The sequence below is a fragment of the Falco biarmicus genome, chromosome 4, assembly GCF_023638135.1.
Source record: "Falco biarmicus isolate bFalBia1 chromosome 4, bFalBia1.pri, whole genome shotgun sequence".
Classification (NCBI taxonomy): domain Eukaryota; kingdom Metazoa; phylum Chordata; class Aves; order Falconiformes; family Falconidae; genus Falco; species Falco biarmicus.
The window spans coordinates 29,288,537-29,314,930 of NC_079291.1; the positions used below are offsets into that span (position 1 = coordinate 29,288,537).

The window sequence follows — 26,394 nt, forward strand, 5'->3', positions numbered from 1 at the left end:
GACAATGAGCCAAAGGAACTTCAGAATATGAGCTTGGTTTTAAAGCCAGAGCTCTGCAATGCTCTGCTTTGTGTGCGTTTTTAGCCTGCTATGGAACATTACTTTTACATTAACGTTTGTGGTTCCTTTTTTATGCACTCCAGCTTCACCATGCTCTGCCCTTTATATTTTAACAGTCAGATTCCTATGATCCAACCAGGGTGGCATGTTCAAAGCTGCCCTTCTTTTTTAGCGCTGATTAAAAAAAAAACCACCAAAAAACTCAGGCAAAAAAAAAAGCTCAGAGTATCGAACAAGCTTACTTCAAATAGCTTTTATTATCACTAGGACAAGACTATAGCCAAAGAATTATACAAAACACAAAACAAAAGGGATTTTAACAACTCAGTTGAAGTCTATTTCACGCCAATCCAATGCTCACATATCTATAATCAACAAAGTTTTTGAGCACAATGTTACTTAACATTACTCATTGGATGCTTTCAGATACAAAAATGTATCAGGAATAATAACAATGGTTCCTTTTACTCTTATGGAAATATTACTATTGACCTTTAAAAATGTTGCCCTTTGGGTCAGTCCCACTGATGCTTTATCCTTTAGAATCTGATCTGCCTGGAAAGACAAATTACAGATAAACTTTTAGTGCTCTGAGCAAAAGGACTGTTTTTTATCATAGAAACAGATAGCAACATCAATTTCTCAAGAAAAAAATAGACATTTCAGCTATGCATCTCTAGACCAAAAAGTCAGTGTTGTAAAAACCCACGACAATAAGTTTGCTTTGAAAGCTTTAGTTATGACTCCACCAGGTATTGCTTTATGTTTTCCTACTGCATCCTAACTTGGAATATTAAGCCAATCAAGAAATTTCAAATAGCAGTAAACTAAGCAGCAAGAGACATGAATATGAACCTGTTCCCATAATACATGACATATACACCCTCCTGAAGCCAAAAGAATATATCCACTACTGTCAATGCTCTTTCAGACAGACTCTTCTAGAAGCAGAACTGGCACTTCATATCAGAAGCAGGCATGTGTGGCCAAGTTCAGATCTGTATCCGTGCTTTTTTTTACAGTGTGTGTGTGGCTGAGCACAAAGTTAATATTTCTTCTCTAGCTGCCTCCGGATCTTACCCAAAGCCTGTTAGAGAATGGATTTCAGTGGTCTTTGAATCAGGGCATCCTACAACTCTGCTATTGCAAATGTGCCTCTGGCCATGCAGGCGTACTGTTGGGAAGGGGATAATGTGTGGAGATCTTAGTGCAGAATCACTCTCACTGCACAGGACCAGTGCCACTGGTTTCATGCATCACTTGCCTTTAGACCATCTATGCAGAAGCATGTCTTCCTTATAAATAACAGCCCAACTCACAGTGTGCTAATTAACATCTGAATAGTAGTATCTTTGATGGTGCAGCACGATTTATATTTTGCTATAAACTATTCTAATATGCTGAACCACAGAGCATGGCACCAGAGCAGGATGAAGGACTGTGCAGAAGAGATATAATTAATAATTGCTGGAATCTCCTTTTTGGTCTTTGCTCTCTGTGGTGTGTTATTTGCTAGAGACTAAAACTGAGCTAGTAACAAGATGTCATGGGACAAAAACCTTTTGGATCAAGTGAAAATATTACATTGTTAAAATCAAAATGGGTCCCTTTTGAGGTTAGAGTGGAATGTGAGTTTCACAATTTCTTTTTTTAACTATCAGCAGACAGCCAGCTAAATTGTACTCGTAAAATACCACTCCAGTTTGGATCTGTCACAAAAATGAAGTATTTAATTGCTGCTAGAAGTGACAAAGATAAGCTATTCTCATTCCCACACCAAGGACAGGGGCATCTGTGGAAAAGAAAGGCTTTCTTTGATGGTTTTCTATGTGCTAAAAGGGTGAATTCAGTTATAGGTTAAAAAAAAAAAAAAAGTGATAACGCAAAGCAAAAGCTTAACTTATAATTAAGAAACCAAACTCCTCCAAATCCAGGATGAAAAGCAGGTAGCAGAAACTTGATTTAAGAGAAATTCTTTCCCAGCAGGTTCCCCCCACCATGTACATATTCTGTTTTACTTCCATATGGAGTCTGTAAAAAAAAAATAAATAAAAAAAAATACAATGGTTCACAAAGCTCTATTGTGACCTTTTAAAATAAAACAACCGTGCACTGCTATGCTTCTGGAAAGGCCACTATTGAGAAAAAAAATTACAAAAATTTCCCCTATCAGTCATGTTAGGAAGCATCTGCTGGGGGCTAACTTCTTGGGCAAACGCATAGCACACCCGTCATGGCAACACACCTGGCTGCTGCTGCTTAGGACAAAAAATTGTACAATACTGTTCATGTCTGCATGCGTGTGGGCATGTTTGTGGGATGGAGGGGGAATTTCCCAAAGAATAAATGCTCGCTGAGCACCTCCTTGCCCCTGCAAGCTAACAGAAGTTAGTTGCCTCACAGCCATCAGTGCCTTTGGAAAAGATCCTTCTAATTCTTCGTCCCAGACACATTGCCCCGAAAGTGTCCTGCTGTCTGTCTACACAAATTAGTCAGACTCGACATTCTTGTTCTCTACAGGACCTCTGGTGTTGACTGCAACAAAACCTTTCTAATATTTCATCTCTGGCTATGACTCTCAGCTTTTTAGGGAGGCTGCACTTAGATAAGACACCGACTCAAATACCACATACTCCAGAGAGGGATTTATTTTGCCACTTCCATTCAGCATGTTGTTGACTTTTCTGCAAAGTAAAGAAATAGCCACCTTTCTTTGCCCAACAGCTGTTTATATTTTCTTTTTCTTTTATGATGTTTATCTAAGATAGCTTAATGATTTTATTTTCCTCAGACTCACTCGCATGGAATTAGTTACTTCGTTTTCATCAAAAGTAAAATTAGGAAGGTACATAATTAAAGAAGGGACTAATTCTGTTATCTTTACACTGGCAAAGTTCCCATGAACTTTGATTACTCACTAGGAATGTTGCCTGAAAAAGAGATCATTTAATCAAGCACTTCATTGCTGCAGATTATATTAAAGCCAAATAGGCACATACAGAAATCCTGTGCACAGAGGCCAAAAATGAAGTGCAAGACACTCCAAGGTTTTAGCAGTTCTGAGATTTACTGCTCATCACTGTTCCCGCTCCAGTCCAGGTAAAAGCATTAAGCTGGATAAAAATAATTCTTTTCTTGATATCCTGAGTCATATCTCCTTTAGTTTTCAGTTTCTACTATGAATCTAATGACCTAAGAATACCAGAAAAGTATTTAATGACCTAAGAATACAAGAGAAATAGAAGAACACAAGAAGTGTCCCACTGAGCTTAATAGTTAGTCCCTGACACTAGGGAAGAGTATGACCTGGAGCAAGCATGTTAGTGGTATTTGCTACTGAGGCATCTGTCATTCTGGAAGTTGGTGGCTTAGGGACACCTTGATCCAGAGGCAGAGGGCAAATTCCTGCACGCTTCCCCTGCAAGGCCAAGATTTGCTGCTAATGGCAATGGCAGCCTTGGGTGGTGGAGCTGTGGGACATCCTCCTGCCTGCCTCCAGCCCCCCTGCCACCAGCACCAGGCAGAGCATCCCCCTGGCTCAGAAGGCACTCTGCCACTTCCTCAGCTTCACCTTCTGCATGGGATCACACACAGAAGCCACCGTTTACTTTACTCATCTCATTGACAAATTTCAGCTCATTTTTAGAAGTAATCTAAGCTCAGATGTACATGCTTTGGCAGCCAGTTTGAAATGTCTGGGTTCTGAATTTTCAGAGGTGTCAATCTCCCTAGCTGAAGCTGAGGTCCATGAGAGACATGAGACTGTGATGTCTCCTCAAAAACAGGTCCTGAGCCCCTGAATTTGGATATTAGAAGTGGAGAAACACGCAATTCCTTCGTCTTTCTGAAATTCTTGGAATTTGTTGTTGAATCCAGTTAAAACTGTGCATTGTAAAGAGTGTCTGCATGAATATTTCCCTGGAAGTATGTCTAAAATTGCTGGGAGATATTTTAACTGTAATCCATGGGGAGCTATTGATGGTAATAAAAAATACTGTGAGAAGAAAACAGCAGCAAGTGAAACTGCCCTCTCGGAAAGCCCAGGTCTGCTTTGAAGGAAGTGTTGATATTCACTGTAAGCCTCAATCATTTCCCAGAGGGCTGAACGGTGCCTTGTAATGACATAATCAAAAAGTAATGGTGTTCTGGACTTAAAGGAAAAAAAAGAGCAGGGCCTGATCCGTCTCTCATTGAAATCAAAGAGGTTTTTGCTATTGACTTCACTGAGAAAAGAGTTCTGGACACAATCTGTGTGTAGTTTATTTGCACATTTGCTTATCCAAATCATCCTAACTTTAACCAATAGCATGTCTAGATGTCTGTCTGGGAGTACGCCTGTACAAATGCCCAAGTGTGAGTTTATAATGTGGTTTAATTCAAATTATTCTGGCATTTTAAAAGCATTTCCAGCTACAAAGGACAGCTTTAGCTGATTTCCACCCCAGAATATAGACTTTAATTGGTAGAGCTTGTAACTCACATTTCAGGCTGCAATTCATATTCAATTTTATGCAAGCTAACAGCACGAGCAGAGTTTGCATTTGTGGGGTTAATTTTAAGATGCTTTTACTATGCACCCAATTAAAATTTTGCAGCCATTATTTCAAAATGTGAAAAGCTCTACAAATTACCCAACTCATCAGCTATGGTCCTTGGTTTCCTTGAAGGGAAATTTCTTGAATAACCACAAGAAAATTGCAGTAAATGGTAAGTAAGATTGCCATCACAAGTCTGCTGAAAATGCAGGATGAACTCCTGATTGCTTTAGTCATGTGAACAACCCCTTCAGAACAGCCCAAAGTTGGGCAAGATGGCTTACACCAGGAGTTAATTTAGCTTGCTGGGACTCTTTGCATTACTAAAATGAGCATGATTTTGGCTTGTAAATGGGGGGTAGAATTTTATTTCACTTTCTGAGGGGCATATATCCATTTTAGAGTAAGACTTTCAGAATAAAAGTTTACTTCACATTATAGGAAATGACATTCCTCTTTTAGATTTCCCTTTTCAAAGCATGCTTCAGATTTCTAACTCGTAGCAGAGAGCTTTTGTATAAGTAATAAAAGTCTTTAAAATTAAAATGCTAATCGTAAACAAACCCAAATGCATGAAAGATATAGTCTGACTGCATAACAAAAGAGAATTATATAATTCTATTTGAGTGAAATCTTTCATCTTTGATTTACAGGTTTGAGTCTGCCTATAACTGAAACCATATTGTTCCATATCTTTCATATCACGGCCTTCCCCAAAATCTTGTTTTAATTAAGGTTCCTTTCAGATTTCAGAATAAAAAGCATGACAGTCTTCACTTATGGCTTTAATAATCTTTTGAGTTTGGAAAATATATAAAAACGAACATCACTTGCTTTTAAAAGCTGAGCGAGCTATCAAATACTGGAAGTTGAATACTTCAAGGTATCTCCCAGGGTTCATTAGGTGAGAAAGTTGTAAGCAAAATAAAAGTTGCTGTAGCAGAGTTTTGTTCATTTGAAGTAGTCTTACATACATGCCCTATCTCTTTCTCTGACGGTAAGGCAACATGTGTAACAGTTTAAGCGTTCATTATCAGCTAAAGGCACAACTCTATGTTACGTTCTCAAACATGGAACTAAACAGCTTAAGTCACACTACAGGGAGATCTTGCTGCACTTTGGGGATCTAAAATAAAGCCTAAACCCTTTGAAGCTTCTTAAGCAACATCAGTTCTCTTGGTGCAGGACTACATAAAAGAATTAGCTTGTATCCACATGACGACCTGTAAAAAACACCTCCAACACAACCTCCACAGAAACACCTGAGCTTCAAATGAGCTGCACACAGTTAGTGAAGATCGCTGCTCTTAGAGTCAGGACGCAGAAACATTTCAGAACAAACTAAAAACACATTTGAAAAGCCATCCATACTTGATCTCTGCTGCACATATGGTGAGAGCTACTGTCAACTACGGAGGGTACAGCACTTCTTTTAAAAGGCAGAATAGCACTCCTTTTAGAGAATCGTGAATGCACTTTTATGATAGAAAAGATTACACAAAATGGGGAGGGATGGCTGGGAAAAGGGAAAAGAAAATAAAGCACCACCAAGCACAGTACTTCAGGGGATTTATAGTACAATAAGAAGTGCTTTCCCTTTAGCTAAAATTCCTTATCATAATTTACATGCTTTTTTCACTTATTCAGCTAAGAACTCATTTCAGGGGGTTAAAAAATGGCACGTAAAATAAAGGTGGTGGGTTTTTTTTTCATTACACAGAGCAAAGAAAACAAATTCTATTAACAATTTAACGCAGTACGAAAAAAAATTACCCAGTAAAAAGTGTCAGAAAGTGATTCATAGAGTTTACTGAGTATTTTGCTGGCTGTTGCAATTCTCGTATCTATAATCTATCATGTAGAATTTTGTAACACTCTGTTTCACAATTTATGTTGGTGAGTGGGTCAAACAGCATATAAAAAGCATGCTCTAGGCTTTTTCTCCCAAGCCCATTTTACTGTAACTCTAGAATTGTAGCAGTTACATATAAGGAAACTTTAGGGCCCTTTCAAGTCCATCCAAAGAACAAGTGAAGCTGCTATTCAGAGTTTTGTGCCCAGTGTTTATGTTCCATCTGATCTGTGCCACCCAAGCAGCAGACAAGACATGTCTGAGGGTGCTTTGGGGGGATACACAATGATGTCACCCACAGGAAATATCAGGGAGGACTTGGCACTTCACAAGGCTGGCTCTTCTTCCATGGGCTCGCCAGCAGCTCTGTAAAAATAAACAGGCAATCAGAATACGGCACAAGAGTACACAATGACATTGTAGATTTTCATGCATAATCAAAGCTGATTTTTCAGCTCTCTCTGATGTTTATTTGTGTTATTCAGTTATCCATAAATAGAGTTTCTTTCCTAGGAAGTATAAACAAATGTCAAGTGGAAAAACATTTTAGATCCAAGCAATCACTGAAAATGTTCCTGTTTATATTAAAATATGTCAGAATATTTTATAACTTTTTGTCCAGAAATGTACATGCTTTGTGTCAACAGAGTCAAATAATTTCATGAAAAAAGTAGCTGTGATACTTTTATTTTACAAGCTTTTGCAACTGAAAATGCATGCATTTATTTTTTTCAAGTGGGCCAATACCATTAAAGCAAAATAGTTCACTAGCAGCCCAGTAGTTAGTAGTGTTTCTTCTGGGGTTTTTCTTCAGTCCTCTGATTTCTGACTATGTGCTTTCATAAATGCATTGCCTGCCTGCCTGCAATTTCTGAGACCAAATTCTGAACTTGATCAGCAGATTACTGTCATGGAGAAGGTAACTATTAATAATATCAAGTCAGATTATACATACATCTTTCATTTGAAAGCCTCTGCGAAATATTCAGCTTAGGCAAAATGAGCTCTTGGAAACAAACAATAAGAAAATAATGGGGACATACGCTGAGGTGGTGTAAAGTGTCATTATTCCTTGTATCTGGCAAGCTACCACACCTGAGGATCATGGTGGCAATTATAAAATGTGAAGCTTCTGAGATCATAGTGAGACCTCACTATAGAAGGGTATAAGAATTTGGACATAAACCATCTTTCACCTCCATCTGGCAGAATACCATGCAGCAAATGAGCTTAAGACCACCTTAAAAATAGTCACTTCGAGCAATTTTGAAATCAGGGGGAGAGTAAAAAGTACATGAAAATTAATAAATGAGACATCTACCACTTAAATATTGTAAGCCAGTATAATAACTGGCTTCAGTAAAACATCCCTTAGAAAGCACAAACTCATGAGATCCCATGGAAAAAAAAGTAATTAATGGGGGCTTGCATGGGTTTTGGTAGTTTATTCAGCAATGAAGCCAGAGAATTTTAAATGAATCTGGAGTTTATTAAAGTCTTACCCAATGAAAAATTCAGCAGTGTGTCTTTAAATGATTTTATACAGGTTGCTCCTTTCCAAATTGGAATGATCAGAGCTAGTACGCTGAAAAATATGTCAGATGAATGATATATGAAAAAGAAGACTTTTTCAGACTAATCGCTTTCCAAAGGGTTATTGACCCTAAGAGATTATCAATCTATAAATCTCAAATCTTTTGTTCCTTACCACACAGTGGAGAATGTTTCCTACATACAATAACCACTGCAGCTCCCTTACTCCCAAAAGGCAAGGTGAAACCCTCTTGTACTGCCTCTTTCTCTTCTCTTGCATTGCTCTGGCTGGCAGCGGATGGAGCCCAGCCTGCTGCTGAGGTCCTCAGGTATGTTACAGGGTCATGCACCATGTGGGGGACTCATAGTGATGGTGCATGTTGCTGTTGTGTTGACCACACACTTCCATTTTCTCCAGCCACTTTTGGAAGACCTGTATGTCCTCTGTCATAACCCAAAAGTGCAACAAGACCTTGTTAAACATCCAGGGCCTTACGGGGCTGTCTGGAAAGAGGATAATTTGGAAGCAGATAACAGTTCGGTTTTTCCATTCCGCTGTAAGTGAATGAGAAGGAATAGTTGTCAATAGGCTTCAACTGGAGACTGGCAGAGGAAGAAGGAGTGGAACTCTGGAAAACCTCTGGAAGTGAAAGTGGGGGTCTGGGTTATTTATTTATAATAATCTAGGGAAGCAGTACGTGCAACAGTCTGTTCACATATATTTGGCTTCTGGGACTGATGTTCTTATGACCATAGTGGGATCGACAGATGATCTTACTCAGGGTTTTAGTCCTGGGAAATTTTTCAATGATGAGGGTGCTCCTGAGTGCTATGACTGAACTCAAGTGCTATATTCTAATATATTACAGTATATTCCAACAATATGCCAATATTCTGCATCAGCCACAGCCTAAGCACCAACAGTAATTTTTAAGTGCAAGCGACAGACACAAGGTCCTTTCTGGAACAGGAGAGAAGGTTATAGGGTACCCTGGCAAATCCAGATGTTGTCACTCAGTGTGGGTACTCTCACAGCCTTCTGCAGTCTCCTTTTGAAGACTTACGTGTTTGCTTTAACTTCACTTTATTAGAGTCAAAGAAGTCACCGGACTGAGCCAATGGCTTATCATTAAAAACATACATTTTTTATGGGATAATGGCTTAGGCCAGAGTTTTGTGTGAGGGCCAGTAAAGTTTTAGAGCTGCTAGTAGAGTACAAAAACTCTGTAGTCCCATAACACTAAGCAGTGAATCAATACATAATCATTCCACTGGAATCAAAAGTTCTCAAAAACAAAAAAAAAATGGAGGGGGCAGAGTCTGACAGGTCAAATTTATGTTACTTCAGTTATGTCACTGTTAGTTACATCAGTTCAGTTAGTCTTCCTGTAGCTGACAAAAAGCTGGCATAAAAACATAAAGCAGGCAGAAAATCCATCCCGTACTGTACGCTCTGACTGGTTCCTCAGAGATGCAGCTAGGAGCTCGGGTCTGATCCAGACTGATTCTGTGCTGTCAGCAGATTCAGACACTGATTGGGACTGTAATGGCTGTAGAGCCACAGCCATGATTTTTCATTAAGGCTTTACTGTGGCTTATTTAAACTGCAAGTTCCTAGGACCAGAGCCCTCTTGCACTTGCTCTGCTTATTTTGGTGAGCTGGGAAGAGTGCTCACCTATAGCTCGCTCTCTGTGTGATTCACACTATGGCAGAATGAAGTAGTCTTTTTGAAGTTAACACTAAACAAAATTATTCTGTTTAAACCTTAAACCAAAAGAAATAGATGAGGCAGAAATCCTACCATATGGAAAAATCTGGCAAAATGCATGAAGTCTTAAGTATTGTTCTGTGGCAATTGTGAATAAATGACAACTGCATTATTTTTGACAATATTATTTAAAATAGTTGACATCTACACCTTAAAAAAAAGTTAATATTTAAAAATTTAGATAAAACCTGTACATAATAAAAAAAAAGTTTTTCTTACTGTATTTGTTAAATTAGAATTACAGAAATTCCTCATAGCTACATTATCACACACGCAAGAATAAAAGTTCAAGGTATGTTTCCAAGTCACAGAAACTGCTGAACAAAAGATAGATTTTCTGGCATGGTACGTCTCTTTTATGCCATAATCGGTTCCTAACTGCACTCAGCTGTCCTGGGGAAGATCATTGTAATTGAAAAGTGATCCTCTGGTGGCAGAGAGTTTGGGTAAAAAAGAGATACCTTTCTATACTATGCAAATGATTCAGTGAGTGGCTAAAGACATCATATAAGAGATCCTGAGTAACTGCATATCCTAGTAAAAATGGACTTTGTATTGATTAAAGAAAAAGGAACTAAAAGTAAACCCCATCATATTTAAGAGCAGGATAAGGTAACTATATATATCCTTTCAAAAGAGGAAGTAATGTCCAAACAAGGCAAATTAAATGAACTATAAACTCTCACAAGTTAAATGTAAACCTTCAGTGAGGCAATCAAAAGGAGAGTCTGAAAAGCAACATGTTAAAGGCATAAAAACTAATAATAAAAAGGTCTTTCAAAATACATCAGAAGAAATGATCAAAGCATAAAAGGAGCATCAGGGAAGGTAGACCACAAAAGGAAAATGAACTATTTATATCTGTGTTCACTGGAGAAGTGTCAGGGAGATTTTATTATTTGCAGATGAGCTATCGCAAACTGAATCAGCACTAGAACAAACTGATGTATTAAACGTTGCCAAATTGCTAAGAGCAGATGATATTTGTGCACTGAGTTCTAGGGGAATGCAATTATGATGTTCCTAAAGAAATAATTATTGAGCATATTCTACGGCTTAACTCAGCACCCAAACAAGAGGTATAGAAGGTAAGAAATATAAGTCCCCTTCTGGAAGCTACAGGAGATACAGTAAGTCTGTATGGGGAGACTGAAAGCAGTTATAATCAGTGATAGAATTAGTAGGCATTTAGGTAATAGTAACTTGGGTAAGAGCTATGTCTTAACAAAGAGAAAGCAAGCCTTAAAAATTCATTAGAAGTTTCTGAAGGAAATGAAGGAAGAGGGATCAAGTGATATCCCTGTGCAAAGAAGGTCTTCGAACAATTTTATCCAAAGGGTGTGAGAAATGTGGGTTATGAGAGAAGGTCCTCTCATAGATTAACAATCCATCAAAAGTAGGAAATGGATAATAATATTGGTGAATTTTCACCGTGGAGGGATTCTTTAGATTATCTCAAAAAGACTTGGCAGACTAACAGTTGATTTAGGCAATAACATTTGTTGGTGATGCCAAATTACAGATACTACTCAGTTCAAAAGCCCGCAACACCATTTCTGAGTGGAAAAAAAGGTAAACAAACATAAACTAATACACAATCCACAAAACAGCGGGGGAGACAGCTATAACTGTTTCTACACAATGTTGGCTATGACTGAGAGCTTGGAGTTTATGGTAGAAGAGCAGAGAGCAACAGAAACAAGAAAAAAATTCCCCAACATTATGCTACTGTGTAAATCCACAGTGTGCCCAACACCTGGAGCCCTGCATACAGTTCTTACTCCATTTCAAAGAAAAATAAAGAAGGCACAGACAGCAGCAAGAATCAACAGAAAAAAGAAATTATTTTCATACCAGGAGGAACACAGACAGCTGAAGCCTTTAAAACCAGAAATGGGGCAGAGACTATGAGTAAGAAAAGAGTTGCTTTTATTTCTTGTGATGCAAGAACTAGGGGCTCTCCACTGAATTTATCAATAAGTTAAGAACAAAGAAAAAGAAGTGCAGCCCCTGAAGAAGCTGTGGGATTCACTGCCTGAGTGCCAAGGGTATAAATTACTTCAAAAAAAGCTTTGAAAAGTTTATGCACAAGTAGGTATCCTGGAGGCTTTCACACAGGAGGGGTCAGATACAGCTGTTGAGATCTACCGACTCACCAGGTCAAGGCTGGCTCTCAAACGCTCCAGCTCCTGCTTCTCTTCCTTACGCACCCACCATCAGGGGATGAGAGGAAGATGGGCAAGAAAAAGCTGCAGCCTGAGCTGGGGAAGCTGTTCTTCAGCTCCTGAGCCTGCCTGTGATTGCAGATGCTGTAGGATATGGCCAGGTAGGTACAGGTTACTCAGCATAGCTGAGAAGGGTACCCAAATAGTGAAACGCTACATGAAGCTGTATGAGTCAGTACACAAACACAGCAAATGACTTTAGATGGTAGCTAGTTGTACCCTGTGATCCAACCAGTTGTGTAGTATTTAATATACTGTATGCAATATAATGCAATGTGACTGAAACTGCAACGGGCAGCTCTGTAGCACTAAGAGTAATATCTGAAAATTACACTTTGTTTTCATTTCCATTTGAGTAAAATCTATGCTCAGCTGAATGAGGGCCATAAAGTTAAATTCTGATAAATGTAATTCTCAAGATTTACTGTTTTCTGTAAAAATAGTAAGTGCAAGAGATCTCCTTCCACACCCTTTTATTTTTCCATTTTAAGAAGAAACATACAGAAGCTCCAATGTATCAGGAACACATTGTACTGAATATTTTCATAGCACGATTTCTGAAATGGATGCCTGGCCAAAACAAAATTCTAAACAGCTAAATTTGTATGTCACATAGGTAATAAGCAGTTATCAACACACAAACGTTACGGTAGTTAGAAGTGTTTTATAAGGCATGCCTGTTCCTTTAATTGCATCTGTATTTAAATCTGTTAGCAACATGCATGTTTTCTTTCCTATCCACAAACTCTTTTTTCTATATCTGTTCTCTTCTGAAGTCTATAATCAAGTTTCAATTGGACTTTAAAATGCAGAGTTGTGCTTTGGTAAAACAAAACACCAAAAGCGTAGCAGCTTTTCACGGTTTTCTTCATTTAATCTGCCAGAGAAAATAAAATAAAAAAATAATCAGCACTGTCACTTGAAGAAAAGAAAGAAAGAGAGAAGAAAGAAAGAGAAATACTTAAGATGGACCTTAGCCAGGAGCATTTTATCCTTTATTCATCAGTGGTAAATGAGTCAGATATGACTTGGCCAGGAAAAGAGCTGCTTTACCCAAAATCTGAGTTTAAAGTGAGTCATCTCACTCCAAACACCAATATATCCTCCAACGTAACTGGCAAGAGCTTCCTGCAAAGAGGCTCTTGCTGCTGCTTTCTTCGTCTGGAGTCCTGACCATCCAAAGCTGAAGTCAACAGGATCTCTACTGTCAATTCACTGAAACAGGGTTAGAGATGTAGGTCAGAATTATCGACATGGCTGACTATGGTGAGATTAAGAGAAAGTAAATTGGCTCCTTGGCATAACGAAGAAACCCTTCAGACTGCCCTGTCAGCCACAGTGCTTTCTGCTCTGATCCTGCCCTGCTTGTCACAACTTAATGCAAACACTGTCACAAACATTTAATGCAAAGGCTTGCAACAGGTCTTCAGAAGGTGGCTTCCATCTGCAATGAGGGGAGGAGGAGCACATCTACAGTGCCCTTACCAAGAGGGCTTGAGAGCCCAGATGACTCCTCATGCCCCTGCAGCCCTGCCGTTTGTCATAGAAAGGGTCTGGAGAAGGAGTGTTACTTCCTTGGTCCTTAACTACAACAAACACAACAAATGTGAAAAAGCAAAGTTGGACTTACCACTACATGACTGCAGTTTGTGTTGGTATATGCTTATGAAATGAAGGGCATGCTTTTGTGAAATGAATGAAATTATACTGGCATGAAAGAAGAGCATGCAATGTCAAATCAGTCCCTGGATTTATGATCCCGTGCCAGACTTTCATTCATGCTCAAAGTGCAGCCAGGTCCTCTCAGGTCTCCCTGCAGCTCAGAGGACCCTCAAAACCAGACCTTTTGGGTGACCATTTTGGATTCCATATTCCTCCTTACATTCAGCAGGAAGAAAACAAAGAGAACGATGTCCCAAAGCCTCAGAAAACCAAACTATCAATTTTGGCCCAGTGGGACAGCACTTATGTTGTCTTGTTGCTCTCTGATGGTAATCTGGCTTCGAGTGACTTCTTTGTGGGTTACGAATGTGGAAACAGACTTAGGAACGCATGCGTGCATAGGGTTTTTTTTGTGCTGCAGAAAAATCTCTGCAGCACCACAGAAGATATTTCAAACGAAGCCATTTTTCCACAGAACAATTCATCACAACGGATTTGTCCCTATAAGAGTCCAGAACTGACAAAGTGTAATGAATCTGGCAGCCACATGAATCCCACTTGTGTACATTTCAGCACATCCGTTTTTTTCCATTTCTTTCAGCTCTGCCCTGAAATTCTGTTTTCAGAATGGGTGGAAACTGTCACAGGTTATCAGTAGGTAGGTAATAAATACAATAATTAAGTGCAGTGTTAGTCAAAGGGTTATTTTGTTCAAATCATGTAGGATCAGCAGTTGCTCTCAATGGTTGTACTTTTAAGTGAGTGGAGGCTATAACAAATACAATTCTTGGTTATTCTGAGCAATGTAAAAATACACAAAATTAACCACACCCTTTTCCAGACAATTTAAAGCTTTGCTTTGTTTGACTGCGTTGGTTCCAACACTAACTAAAATTCTTTAAATTTCAGAGATATGCGTACATGAGAAGGCACCTTTCTGTCCCTGGTTAGCAGAAGTGTCTATTAACTGTCACAAATTTGTATGACGAGCCTTACATTATTCCTTAGCTGAGCCCTGATTAGACTCTCACAAATCTAAAATATGTCTCTCGTTCACCATAGATTCTTCCCTAAGCTTTTATGGAATTGTTTGCAATAATGCTAGCACAATGATAGCCATAGTATATTAAAGTATAATTACAATCAGAAAGGTAATTATGCAAATACTGCGAACTTTACTAGCTAGCTCTGCTCCCTGTGTGTCCCTTTGAGCCACGTCTATTAACTCGTTGGCAGATGAGCGCTCCCACTGTTGTGAGAAACATTCGCTCCCAAACGCATCCATAGCTTTTAGCACCGCACTAGCCCCCCAGATGCCTATCAGATCAGTTCTGATTAAAAGAGTCAACGTGGGAGGCAAGAACCAAATCAGACAAGTAGCTGTCACGATGTAGGAGCCATGGATCCTTCTGGCTCCCCTCCCACCACCGCTCTGCCTACCCACAGCTCCCTCCTTTCTCTCCTGTTGTTACACAGCTCTGCTCCACAGCCTGCAGGGAGCTGGTGAGTCTCCTTATAAGGCTTTTTACTCCTTTCCTCCTCCCTTCCCTGTTTTCTCTGTGTCATGGAAACTGAATGGTTCCACTGCATTTTGGGTCTTCCTCTGCTGATGAAGGCCAGGAAAGTTTGTCCCTATAACAAGTAAATAGAAAACTCCAAGAACTTCTGGAGTTGCTTTTCTGATTCCTAACAGCTCTTCGAAGAAATAGTTTTGTAGATGACACAGTATTCAGTGGCTATGAATTTTTTTCATCTCTAATTGGCAAAAAAACCCAACAGCAGTTACTGTATCATTTTCTCAAATCGTGAAATTGAAAGCAATCTTCATTGATGTAAAAAGCAGCTGGCAAGCTCGAAAACCCCAGCATTCTCATTCTTTGTTGGTGTACCTTCATCTTGGTACACTGAGAATGTTGGCCATAATCCTGGTCAGGTTGGCTTTAAGTTTTATATTGGCACCGTTCCATTGCTTCCATGGAAGTAACATTTAATGCCCGTCTAATACCATTTAATAATGATTTAAGTCCATCCTTATTAAATATATCTGATCATGTGTTAAATGCCATCCTAGAAAATTAAAGCTAAACCAGGTTTGAACAGCTTCCAATGAGAAGAATATGGTTGATTATACTTGATCATCTCTATTTTCCTCATATGGATATTGGACTTTTTATGTAGTAGAGAGGACTAGACATGGGAAGAAAACAAGGTTCTTGTACTAATCATGAACCTTAGTAAAGAATTACACATGCCAAAAAAATATCTGCTAGCATAGAATACCTGTGCTTCTAGTGGCCAAGTAAGAGAGCTCAAATCCAAAGATGAAAATTTCCAGGTACCTCAATTAGCAGATAATTTTGAAACAACCCTTAGTCTAACTGTCTTCTTCATCTCACTTGGCTGGAGCAAAAGCCTTCCTCTCTACAATAACCGCATACGCTTACCTGCTGCTTTCCTGAGGGATACACTGCTCAACATCCACTGAAAGAGAGGCCATAGCAGATACTGTTTCTGTCTCCTCCCTCTCTCGTTTCTGAGACTCAGCCAGAGCACAATCCACTGGCACAGAGTATGGCTCCACAGACTTCCAGTACTTGCCTAAGGAAAACACACATAATAATTTATGGGAATTTTAGCTAGCATGGTGGTACAAGCATAGTAATCACTTAGTTCAACACCGAGTGATTATAATTTAAAATCACTGTGGTGTAAGGAGTACAGTTGAAATTTCAGACTGCAGTGAAGAGGTATATTTCTGAACCTAAGAATGCCAAGTTGGAAAGTGCTTTCATTCCAAGGGCTGTGTCACACCCTTCCCCAGAAGGTAATAAACTGGAGGAGTAACACATAGACTAGTGAATGCATTCTGTCAGACAGGCTATTGGCTTTATCTCTGCAAGGTGAAGGGAGTTCAGGGCAGATTGAATACCTGGAAGCTCTGACGTGGCAGACAGTTGATTCATATACAGCAAACAGGACTAAAAATTGAACATTGTTGTACAAAGTACTCACACAGCACTGTCTGGAAAAGGAAAAAAGTCAGAAATGCCAACTCGGACTGAAGTGATGTTGCCAGAACAATCAGGTTTGTTAGTCCTGGATGTTCTTTCTCCTCCAACCTCAGGGCGTATACTAGAACAATAATTTATTTAAAACTTTCATATATGAACTGGCTGTTGCTGGAAAGCCACCAGATAGCATAAGGAATAGAGCTTTCTGGTTTGCTGTGTAAAAACACAGCAGTGGATTAAAAGCATGAGTATTCTCAGCTTTCTGCCTGCAACAGAAGAGACAGTGAGAAGTTTCTCAGGCAATGCAAACAATGATGGCAGGTGTCTCATCGTCAACATATAAAATAGTCTGCTATTGCAGTGCTATTAAGAAACAGAGGTTGATTAGCCGTAACCAGGTGAATAAGTAAGAATTTAAATATATATTTCTTACAGTTCAGTAATCCACTGAGCACTTGCTAATTGCCAGGTGGATGACACCTGGAAATTAGGAGCTTTGGGAAGGCTGGGAGTTCTGGACCAGAGCTTATTCAGTGTTTAGCAAGAAGCTTCCAGCAGCTGCTGCAGAGGTTGGATCAGGGTACTTATCTGGGAATTAGACAGAGGGCTTCAACAGCTGTGAAAGAGAGGGGATCAAGTAGGGGACTTTTCTGAGGGCTAAAAGGAGGATTTTGGCAGCTGGGCAGTGGGCTGAGTCGAGGTGCTTATCCAGAGGGTAGCTGGAGGCTTTGACAGCTGGGAGGCCAGGCCAGCGGTGGTGCTGTCTGTGCTGCACAAAGGCTGCTAAAAACTCCCTCTTTGGTAATGCAGCTCTTGACACAGTTTCAGGCTTTTCGAAAGATGAACTTTTCCTTCCAGTGAGAAAGCAGCTGTCAATAAAGCCTGAAAACGTCTTTATTCAAAAACATCATTGCAAGATGAAAGCCCAAGTCAATCTGCAAGAACAACCCGTGAGCATGGCTAGCATGTTTCTTTGAACTCTAATAGTGTGCACGTTTGAGTAGTTAGCAGAATCTTTAAATAACGGGGACCTTCTGGGGATAAAATGTAAAGTGTATTAAGTATCCTACAAAGTTGAGATTAAGTGTTAGGAGGTTGGCTTTGCTCCAAAAGCATGAAAGACACAGCTAAAAAGTTATGTACATAACAGTAGGCTCAATGATTGGAGCCTGGCAAATTTTATAAAAACAAGACAAAAATATTCTCTATTATTACTGTGCTCAGAGACCATATTCTCTGTTCATTAAAAAGTACACCAAAAACAAACAAAAAAGTTATATGAGCATTCCACAATGTTCTCACAGATCATATGTGCAAAAGTCAGTCTTTGCAATATACACCCAATTCAACCCTATAATTTATGAGCTAAATGTTTGCAGAGTGGGTGGGGTTTTTGTTGCAGAAACAGATGTGCAAGAAAATCAAATCTGTTGGCATGGGAATAATACCCCCTCTTGCCTATAAAAGAAATGAACCCATGTTCACTGCTGGAGTTTTCAAGGGCTCTTATTCATAAAATAAAATATTAGTACCCAGCTACCACTGTGTTGCTCTCCTGCAGCAACAATAAAACAGCATCAGTGAGGATTGCTACATTGCATTCGTTCATTCACACACAGGCTTGCACACCAGCTGCCCCCTGAATCCTGACTTTCTTGTAACACTAAAACTCAGGGCCAATTCAAGCATATTAGTGGGCTCTCTGTGCCCATTTAACTGCCCTTCACTCCCAAGTGATCATTGATTTTCCTTGTTTCCCTGCATTGAGAATTGTTATGAGAGGGGCTTCAGCAATAAAGAGGGAGAGCAGAGTCAGGCCAGGAAGCAGGTGGCAGCACCTATGCTGCAGTGGAAGGTCTTGGAGAAGGGGAATACATGGCAGGGTGTGTGTGGTTTGTGGGAGGGCATTTTAAAGCAGTCCCCGTTAGGAACAGTGCTCAGGTAGCAGTGGGTACCTCATGCAAAGAGGACTTTCTGATGCTTGTGAAAAAGCAATGGTAGATTTTTCTTTGAAATCAGAAAGCTGTACTTTACAAACACCTGTGGTAAGCAGAACAGCTTTGCAAGCTTCTTTTGATACCGGACAACATTCATGTGTTGAACACAAACCATGCAGGGCTGGCAAGGTCTTGTGGAATGAAGAGGCAATCACAGCATGCCAGCTGCAAAGGAGCTCTGTTAGAAACCCTAGGTATGCTATGGATTGACAATTAAATGAGCTCAAAAAGCATCTGCCTCAAACTGCTCACATCTCTGAAAATGCCATTTCTACTGTGCTATACTGGAATGTGAAATTCTACCGGTCCTGTTACATTCATTGAGAAGAACTTGGTGGGGCTCAAGGGAAAGAATGAAGCATACTGCTGGTTTCATTCATACAAAACTTGAGCAATCACGGCTTGCAAGAACAAACAATGAAACCAAATCAGTCTTCTAGGTATGCTTTGGCTTTCAGCATGAAAATGTGCTTAAGTCTTCCTCAAAGATTTGTGGGAGCACTGATTATTACCAGGAAATAATAAAAGTGAATGTTTCTGTCACTGTTACAGGCTTTTGGAATTGCCTTTCACAAATAGATTTGGACATGTCGTGCCATGGCTTGCTTGGAAAAAAAAAACACATTTGGGGGTGGTATTCAAGCTAGTGAACAGGATTGTTTAGAAATAGCATATTACATGGGTGTGGGAACTACTACTTCCAAATGTATTACATTTCCAAAGGAGCTTTGGATCCCTGTCACATACAAAACATTTATAAAAATTCCATTCTAGTTAGAAAAAAGTTGTTTCCTCTCATTGTCTAAGTATTGTACTTTCAATTTTTTTGCAACAAACACAGAGGAGAGACTTTTTTTGTGTAAAATATTGCTAATATTCATGATGAAAGCTGGATCACAGAAATACAGACCCATTATACATGCAAGCAATCATCCAAACTAATCAGGCTTTCTCAGTATATCTTGAGTTGCTACTCCATAGCATAAAGCTTTTCAGCCTGCATAACTCCCTATAATAATCAACGCATGCTTGCTTTTCTTAATTCCATCTAAATATATATCCTCCATAAAGCTGCACTGAACTTCCTCAATGCTCCTTTCTGCTATCCAAGCATATTCCTTTCTAATACTCGGTTTCTCTCCAGACAAAATGAGGTATGCATAACTTTAGGGGCAATAGCTGAAAGAAAAGCCAGAATATAGTGTATAAATAACTCCAAACCCTGAGCAGCCTGTTAGGTTTCAGAACTGCCCCCTTGCACCGCCATGACTGTAGCGGTCCAGCTCAAACCTAAGTGTGGCAAAATTAAGACACTCTGCAGAACTCTGGGTTATGTTTTTAGATACATTTGTTCCTAAATCTATCAATTCTGTCTGAACTGCCATCATTTGTGTGTATTTCTAGTAAGACACTATGCCTTTCTAGAGTCAGTATTATCTTTTATGTTTCTCAGTTCACCTTTTTTTTTTTTTCTTTTTTTTTTTCCCAGATCCATTTTTCATTAAATACATGTCTTATTTCAAACAGAATTGCATATTCTTCCCTCATGGCTGTGGCCTTTGTACAGCTTTTTGTCCTTATAATTTGCAAATCTGCTCTGTCTTGCATAGTACATGAATTTCCTTACCTTGCTGATTCCTTCCAAATCATTAACACTTTCTTAACAGGGAATTTTAAGCAAGATACTAACACATGAACATGAACATATGACTCAGCAAAAATGACCTCCTGGAATTTACCATATAGAGCTGATTTACTCAGAGCATTTGCGTATCTAGGTGCCTACTAGATACGAAGGATGAATTATATACCTACAGTGAATTTTCTTTGTCACTTTAAAACCAAAATCAGATTGATAAGTACTGCATGATCAGTGGGTAATACATGATGTCCCTTTAAAAAACTGCATTTATTTTATACAGATGAATCTCAATTATTTGTGATTCATCTAACATGAAGAAAAACATTTGTTATCCATTTGTTATTGTTAAGGAGCCAGCAAACAGTAGAAGTCAGGAAGCTCCCACTGCCTCAGTAAAATGGCAGGGAGCAGAAGAATAGAGAGTTTAAGGGAAGTCTGCTCAGTTGGATTAAGGTAACTGATGGCAAAGAGAACTTTCTTCAGTGAGACCAGAGCAAATGCCCTAAAGTATCTGGGCAGTAAAGGTTTGGGGTCAGGTACAAGTAAAGCAAACTACCCTCTGCACCAGAAACATAATAAAATAATGTATTTTTTAGCATTGTTCCATGGATCAGTGCCCATTTTGAGCATTTTAACTTAATCTCAAGCTCCTATATGTCTCAGAGTGAGTAACTTGTAAACGGCTGCACAAACAGAATCTGAATACACTGTTAGAGCTCTAATTTACCTGTCTGTTCCTGTCCCTCACTGACAAACACCTATTTCATCCAAGTGTCTCTGGAATGTAAAGATTTGGGAATATTCAGGAATCAGAAAGCTCTAAATAATTTAAATGGGTTAGTTTTTCAGGGCTAAATACATAGCAGAAACAAAGAGATATCAAAGAAACAAAAATAAAAGCATACCTCTCTCTCTATATATACATACATACTAGGTAGGCACAGCATGTTGGTTTATACATAAAACATTTTCCTACTCTTTTCTCTGAAAAAATGAGATCTATGACATCAATTAATACTAAAAATACCCCAAACCATCCAACCCACCAACCCAAACTGAGAAACATACTTTGAATTTCAGTGGTCTTTTTTAAAGAAGCTATTGCATTCATATTGGGGATTTGGTGCACAACATCTTCTGGGAGAGGCTCCAGCTGCAAGAATAGAATAGAATAATATAAATTTTCAATAAGCCACAGGGAAGTAAAACAAACTGAAACAATCTAATCCTCAGGAAAAGCTCAGCCCAAGAACTGGTTAACATGTTGCTGGTATCAGTTCTAAAAGTATAGCCATGATTGTTTTCTGTTTTCCAGCCATGTAATTGAATTCCAAGGGGCTTTTCTATTGGCTGCAAGACTAATCTATGGAGTCTCTGAAGCAGGTGCATGTCTGTGTATTATTCATTAAAAAAATGCTAGTTATTTGTGTAATTTTTGTAGGTTCCTCACAAACCAAATTCCACTGCGTCTGTATATGCAGCTGGGCACTCCAAACAAAACGTTGCTGAAGCCACACTGGAACTGAAGTGTGCACTCTGTTATCTTTATTTTTCTGGTATTATTGTATCTACCCATTTTACACATTTTAAGATTTATAGGGGAAAACAGTAAAACACAGCTGCTTTTACTAGCTTTGCATTCATTTCAAATACAGTAGTAGATAAAAAATAGTTATGCATATCAGCAGTAAGGGTTCTCTAAGAAAGTTTTTTTATCATCAGCTATATTTTAATTAGACAGATTTAGTTGCATGTTCTTTGAGTAGGACTGCATCACAGTAAATTAGCACAAGGAAGTGTGCTGTTACTGCACAGTTATTTTTGCCCTGCAATGGATAGATAAACCAAGAAAAGCGTGTTTTGAAATTCATCCACATGTGCTTTTTTGTCCACTTCCCATACATTTTCTCCTAGAAAAAGGGTAAAAGATTATTTGGACTAAATGCCTTTTTGTCTACTGTAATAACTATATTCTCCTTGACCTATACTCAGAGTCCAGCCAGTTTTTCCACTTCCCTGCATAGGTTGCTGAGGCTGGGTATGGAGGCATGCTTCCTGCGGAGCCAGGAGTAGCAACTGTGTCAAGGTGGACAAGGGAGAGTGATATCAATACCAATCTCTCCTCTCTAAAACTAAGGAAGTTCAACCACCATTGACATGAAACATCTGTATTGCAGACAAAACTCTTTTAAGCATGCCTGGGTCTACTTCAAACTAGGTCAAGCGAAGCCCACCCAAGGAGCTTCCTCTGTGAAGTTAATAGTTCAGTAGCCATCATTTATTGTCCTCCAGGTTGCTACTGCTGCATTGCTTCCCAGCAACTAGATAAAATCAGCCTTGATCCAAGTACACAAACTGGGAAGTAACTGCAGTGTAGATACTCCTTTAGTGGTGCTATTTTAAGCAAGCTCAGCTACAAATCCCAGAACTTCTGGGACCCTACCATCACAATCAGCAGTGAATGCCTGTCAGTGATAAAGACATTGAAAATATCACCAGTCTTTTGGAGCCTTGGTAACTAAAATGAATAGGGCTGTTCATGTCATTATTTCCGTAGAATCCCATATGGGATTGCAGCTGGAAGATTTTCTTGTGGCTAGAAACAATAGCACTATGTTTTGTTTTCAAACAGCATAAATCACTCCATTCTGCACAGTGAACAAGTGTGCAGAGACTAGTGCTGGTAGGACCTGACTGGGTCCCAAATCTGCTTGGTCACCAAGGAGGCCAAACTGCATAGGGAGATTGTTGCTATCTAATGTGTACCATGGGTTACGATAAAGAGAAGAATTATAGTAGAAATAATATTTGCAGACACGTTTGCAATTCTTAAACGACGTTTACTTCATGATCTTCATGGCTTACTCTATTTGGTAACACTTGCAGGCACCTGGGGGAAAATCGCAAATTTACAAAAATGCCCACCAACAGGTCGAACTTTACACATTTTAGAATAATAATCTATATAATAATCTTAATAATTCATATATTGGGCTATGTAGATAAATAACACATTCTTTTATCACTTGTTATGTTCTGTTTAAACTATCATTTGGCCAGGAAAAGAAAAAATCCTGAAGTTCTGTTTGGTTGTACTGGGTGCAGGAAGACAGGAGGGGAAGCAAACAGTAGCTTAAGGTTCTGTTTTGACGATTTCCTAAGGCTTTGATGACCAGTTCTCCCCCCTGAAGCAGGACAAAATAGCTCTAGGCTATAACAGTAGGAATAATATAGTACAAGGTATGGAATTGCCAGACTGCAAGATATGAGAGCTGTGTCATGTTTTGCCCTTTGAGTACCTTGAGATTCTTTCTGCAGACCTCTTGTAGCAATTATTAAGCTGGGAGCAAATGATGTATAGATAGCTAGAGGAGATTTCCTGTTAAAAGGTCAATTTTTTGTTGGCTTCTTCAGAGCTGGATTTTTGCAGGAGCAAAAAGAAGTCATGATTTTTCCTAATATATCAATGACACCTCTTTATTTATCAGTCCAGTAATATTTTTTTAACGAGTAGGCTGTATTTGAATATCTAGACACATCAGATGAATATTTAGAAATGGCAGATGTGGTTTTAGAAATAAGGATAAGCTGATGAGTCATTAAAGAAAAGAAGAAAAAAGGTCAAATGTCCAACAGTTATCCCAATCATTACTCCATCTGTTAGCTCTACTGACAGATCTGTAGGTGATGTGAGTATAGTAGTCATAACTGATCATTTCCTTAACTCTTTTTTTCCACAAAACTTTAATTTTGTATCCCAAGCTTGGCCTCTGCTCCGGAGCTATTCTGCCTCCTTACCCTTAGGGACAGCCAGACAGACCTTGGATTGTCTTCCATATCAGGGAAACCTTATCAGGCTCCACAAGTAAATTCATTACATCATATACCCTGCTCAGCCCAAAATACAGTACCATTACAAAAACACTGGAAATAAAGCCAGTGGGTTATGGCAGCTATTTCTATACACTTTGAAATGAGAGTGTCTACATTTGAAAGAATGATTTCTGTTGGCAGCTATCCACTGATTGGATACAACTGTACAGTCATAGGGGTGTCCCTGGAAAATATCAGCAGTTAGATCCAACAGTGAACAAAAGAAATTACTCTACACCTGGCATATATGGCACCATCACTTTCCCGCCTACACTTACTGGCATTCAGATTGTAAAGTCCATTAATTCTGGAGGCTAACAGAAAGGAAGCTGAAAAGAGCACTGGAAATACACTGTCAGGAAAGAAATCTTACAGAGAAGAATAGCTCAAGTCTGCAAAAATAACCAAACCACGGGAGAGACAGTTTGGACCAGACACAAAGGGTCACATTTTCAAAGCTTTTATGTGTCTGAATTGGGCTTTTGTGCCCAAAGTAGCAGATGAAAGTAGAAACTGTGTCCACTAATTACTTTCAATGTAGAAGAAACAATGTAAATGGGCAAGGGCAAAAACTACTGGGCTGCCAAAGTCTTCCAGGGGCATATCAACAAATGCTTGAAGAAGGAATTAATGATGGAAATTTCATGTGCCCAGATAGTGATCTGAATTGATCCTTGGGAATGTGGAGAGAATCTGACACTACAGTAGTTTGTACTGAGCTGGAAAATCAATCAATATCTGCATTGTTCTTAGCACTGTCATGTTCTAAAGCACCAAGATTACCTTCAGTGAAGATCGTTGCAGAATGCAGTGAGACGATTGCCAATAGAAGGTAAGGAGCATGGAGAGTCCTGAAAGAAGCAGAGGAAGGGGAGAAGGCAGGCAGGCTCCTCAGAGGAAGGGGAAGCATTACAAACTCCTTTCCCCAGATACACTGTGCAGGAAGAATGGTGCTCTTAGGGTTGCCTGTGATTACAGAGGACTAAGTTCAAAGATCTCACAGGTCCTCTGTGTTCTTCTTCAGTACTTCCTCAGTAATCTTCTCAAAGGTTCTGCACTTTCTGTTTATATATAAGCACTTTAGTCAGGTATTGTGATCCACAATTTCAATGTGGTACATAAGTCATCCTTCAGTAGGGAATACGTTCAAAGGCACAAAGGACCATTAGCACCTATCAATCCCAGAAAACCAAGGGATGCCTTGGAATTATGTAACTTTGGAATCAGAATATTCTCTGTTTCCTTAGCCAAACCACTTCCTGACTAGCAATGCCCACCTTGGGGACTTTGATGTCACCATGCCGACCTCTGGCACATACGTTGCTCTAGTTTCCTACCCCATCTAATTCTCTGTTTCTGGGCCAATCTCTGGACTCTGGGTTTATGCAAGCAGCAGTTGACAGGTGTCTTAGACTCAGTGTTAATTATTTTCTGGGCTTAGACTCAGATTAACAATGAGGATGTGAGATTGTGACTAAGTTTACCATGTAATTTAAAATTGATTTCAGGCCATATTCACTTCCATGAATATTTCCATTTTGGAGAGAGAAATGCTTACCTGTTCTGGTAAATAACCCCTTTTAACGCAGTCCAGGCCCTCTTGGCAGAGCTCACTGCCTAGCTGGCAAGCAGCCCCAGATTCACACTGAATTCCACAAAGGAGAAAATGCCAACTTTTCATCATCAGCAGGAAAGCTGCAGAGTACAAGCTTTCCACTTAAATTACCATCCCCTCCTAAATGCCAGCTCAACAGATTGCAAGAAAGAAGCACATACTTCACACTCTGCAAGAAAATTGTCCGGTATAAGTTTTCAAGCATGCTTGGGAGCCAACCAATCACAATGTTTTGTCAAATTCTGCTTCAGACTGAAATTCAAGCCAGAAGAATATTTACTAGAAGATGTTAAATTTAGTCACTTAAAAATGTTTTTGCACTTAGGGCCAAATTCAGCCTTGGCCGCCACAGTCAATGAGAGCAGACATGTATCCTCTCTGTGCCTTTGTTGCAGGGTCCTGCTGGGCAGAGCACACTGTGGACTGCACTTCTCTGTTTCCTCTATGCAAAGAAGAGCATGACCCCGTCTGCAACTAATTATCACTTATTATAGATCACGGCAAACTGCTGTACCACGTAGAGCTAAGAGATGCTGCCCAAACCTGTAGACAGATCAGAGGGACTATTATGTTAGACTGACTTCCATGCGCCATAGAAATATCCCATCTAGCTGCCTGAA

The 26,394-nt window shown here is 39.4% G+C and overlaps 1 protein-coding gene across 1 annotated transcript in view; it reads right to left on the minus strand.

Moving 5' to 3' along the window:
• Window positions 1-298: 298 nt before the first annotated feature.
• Window positions 299-26,394, minus strand: part of HDAC9 (histone deacetylase 9) — a 485,255-nt gene continuing 459,159 nt past the window's right edge. The window contains exons 25-27 of the mRNA XM_056333956.1: window positions 21,355-21,439; window positions 16,081-16,234; window positions 299-6,813 (exon numbers count right to left, since the gene is read on the minus strand). Of these exons, the coding sequence (XP_056189931.1) occupies window positions 6,774-6,813; window positions 16,081-16,234; window positions 21,355-21,439 (279 nt within the window). The 3' untranslated portion in view covers window positions 299-6,773. The remainder of the gene's footprint in view (window positions 6,814-16,080; window positions 16,235-21,354; window positions 21,440-26,394) is intronic.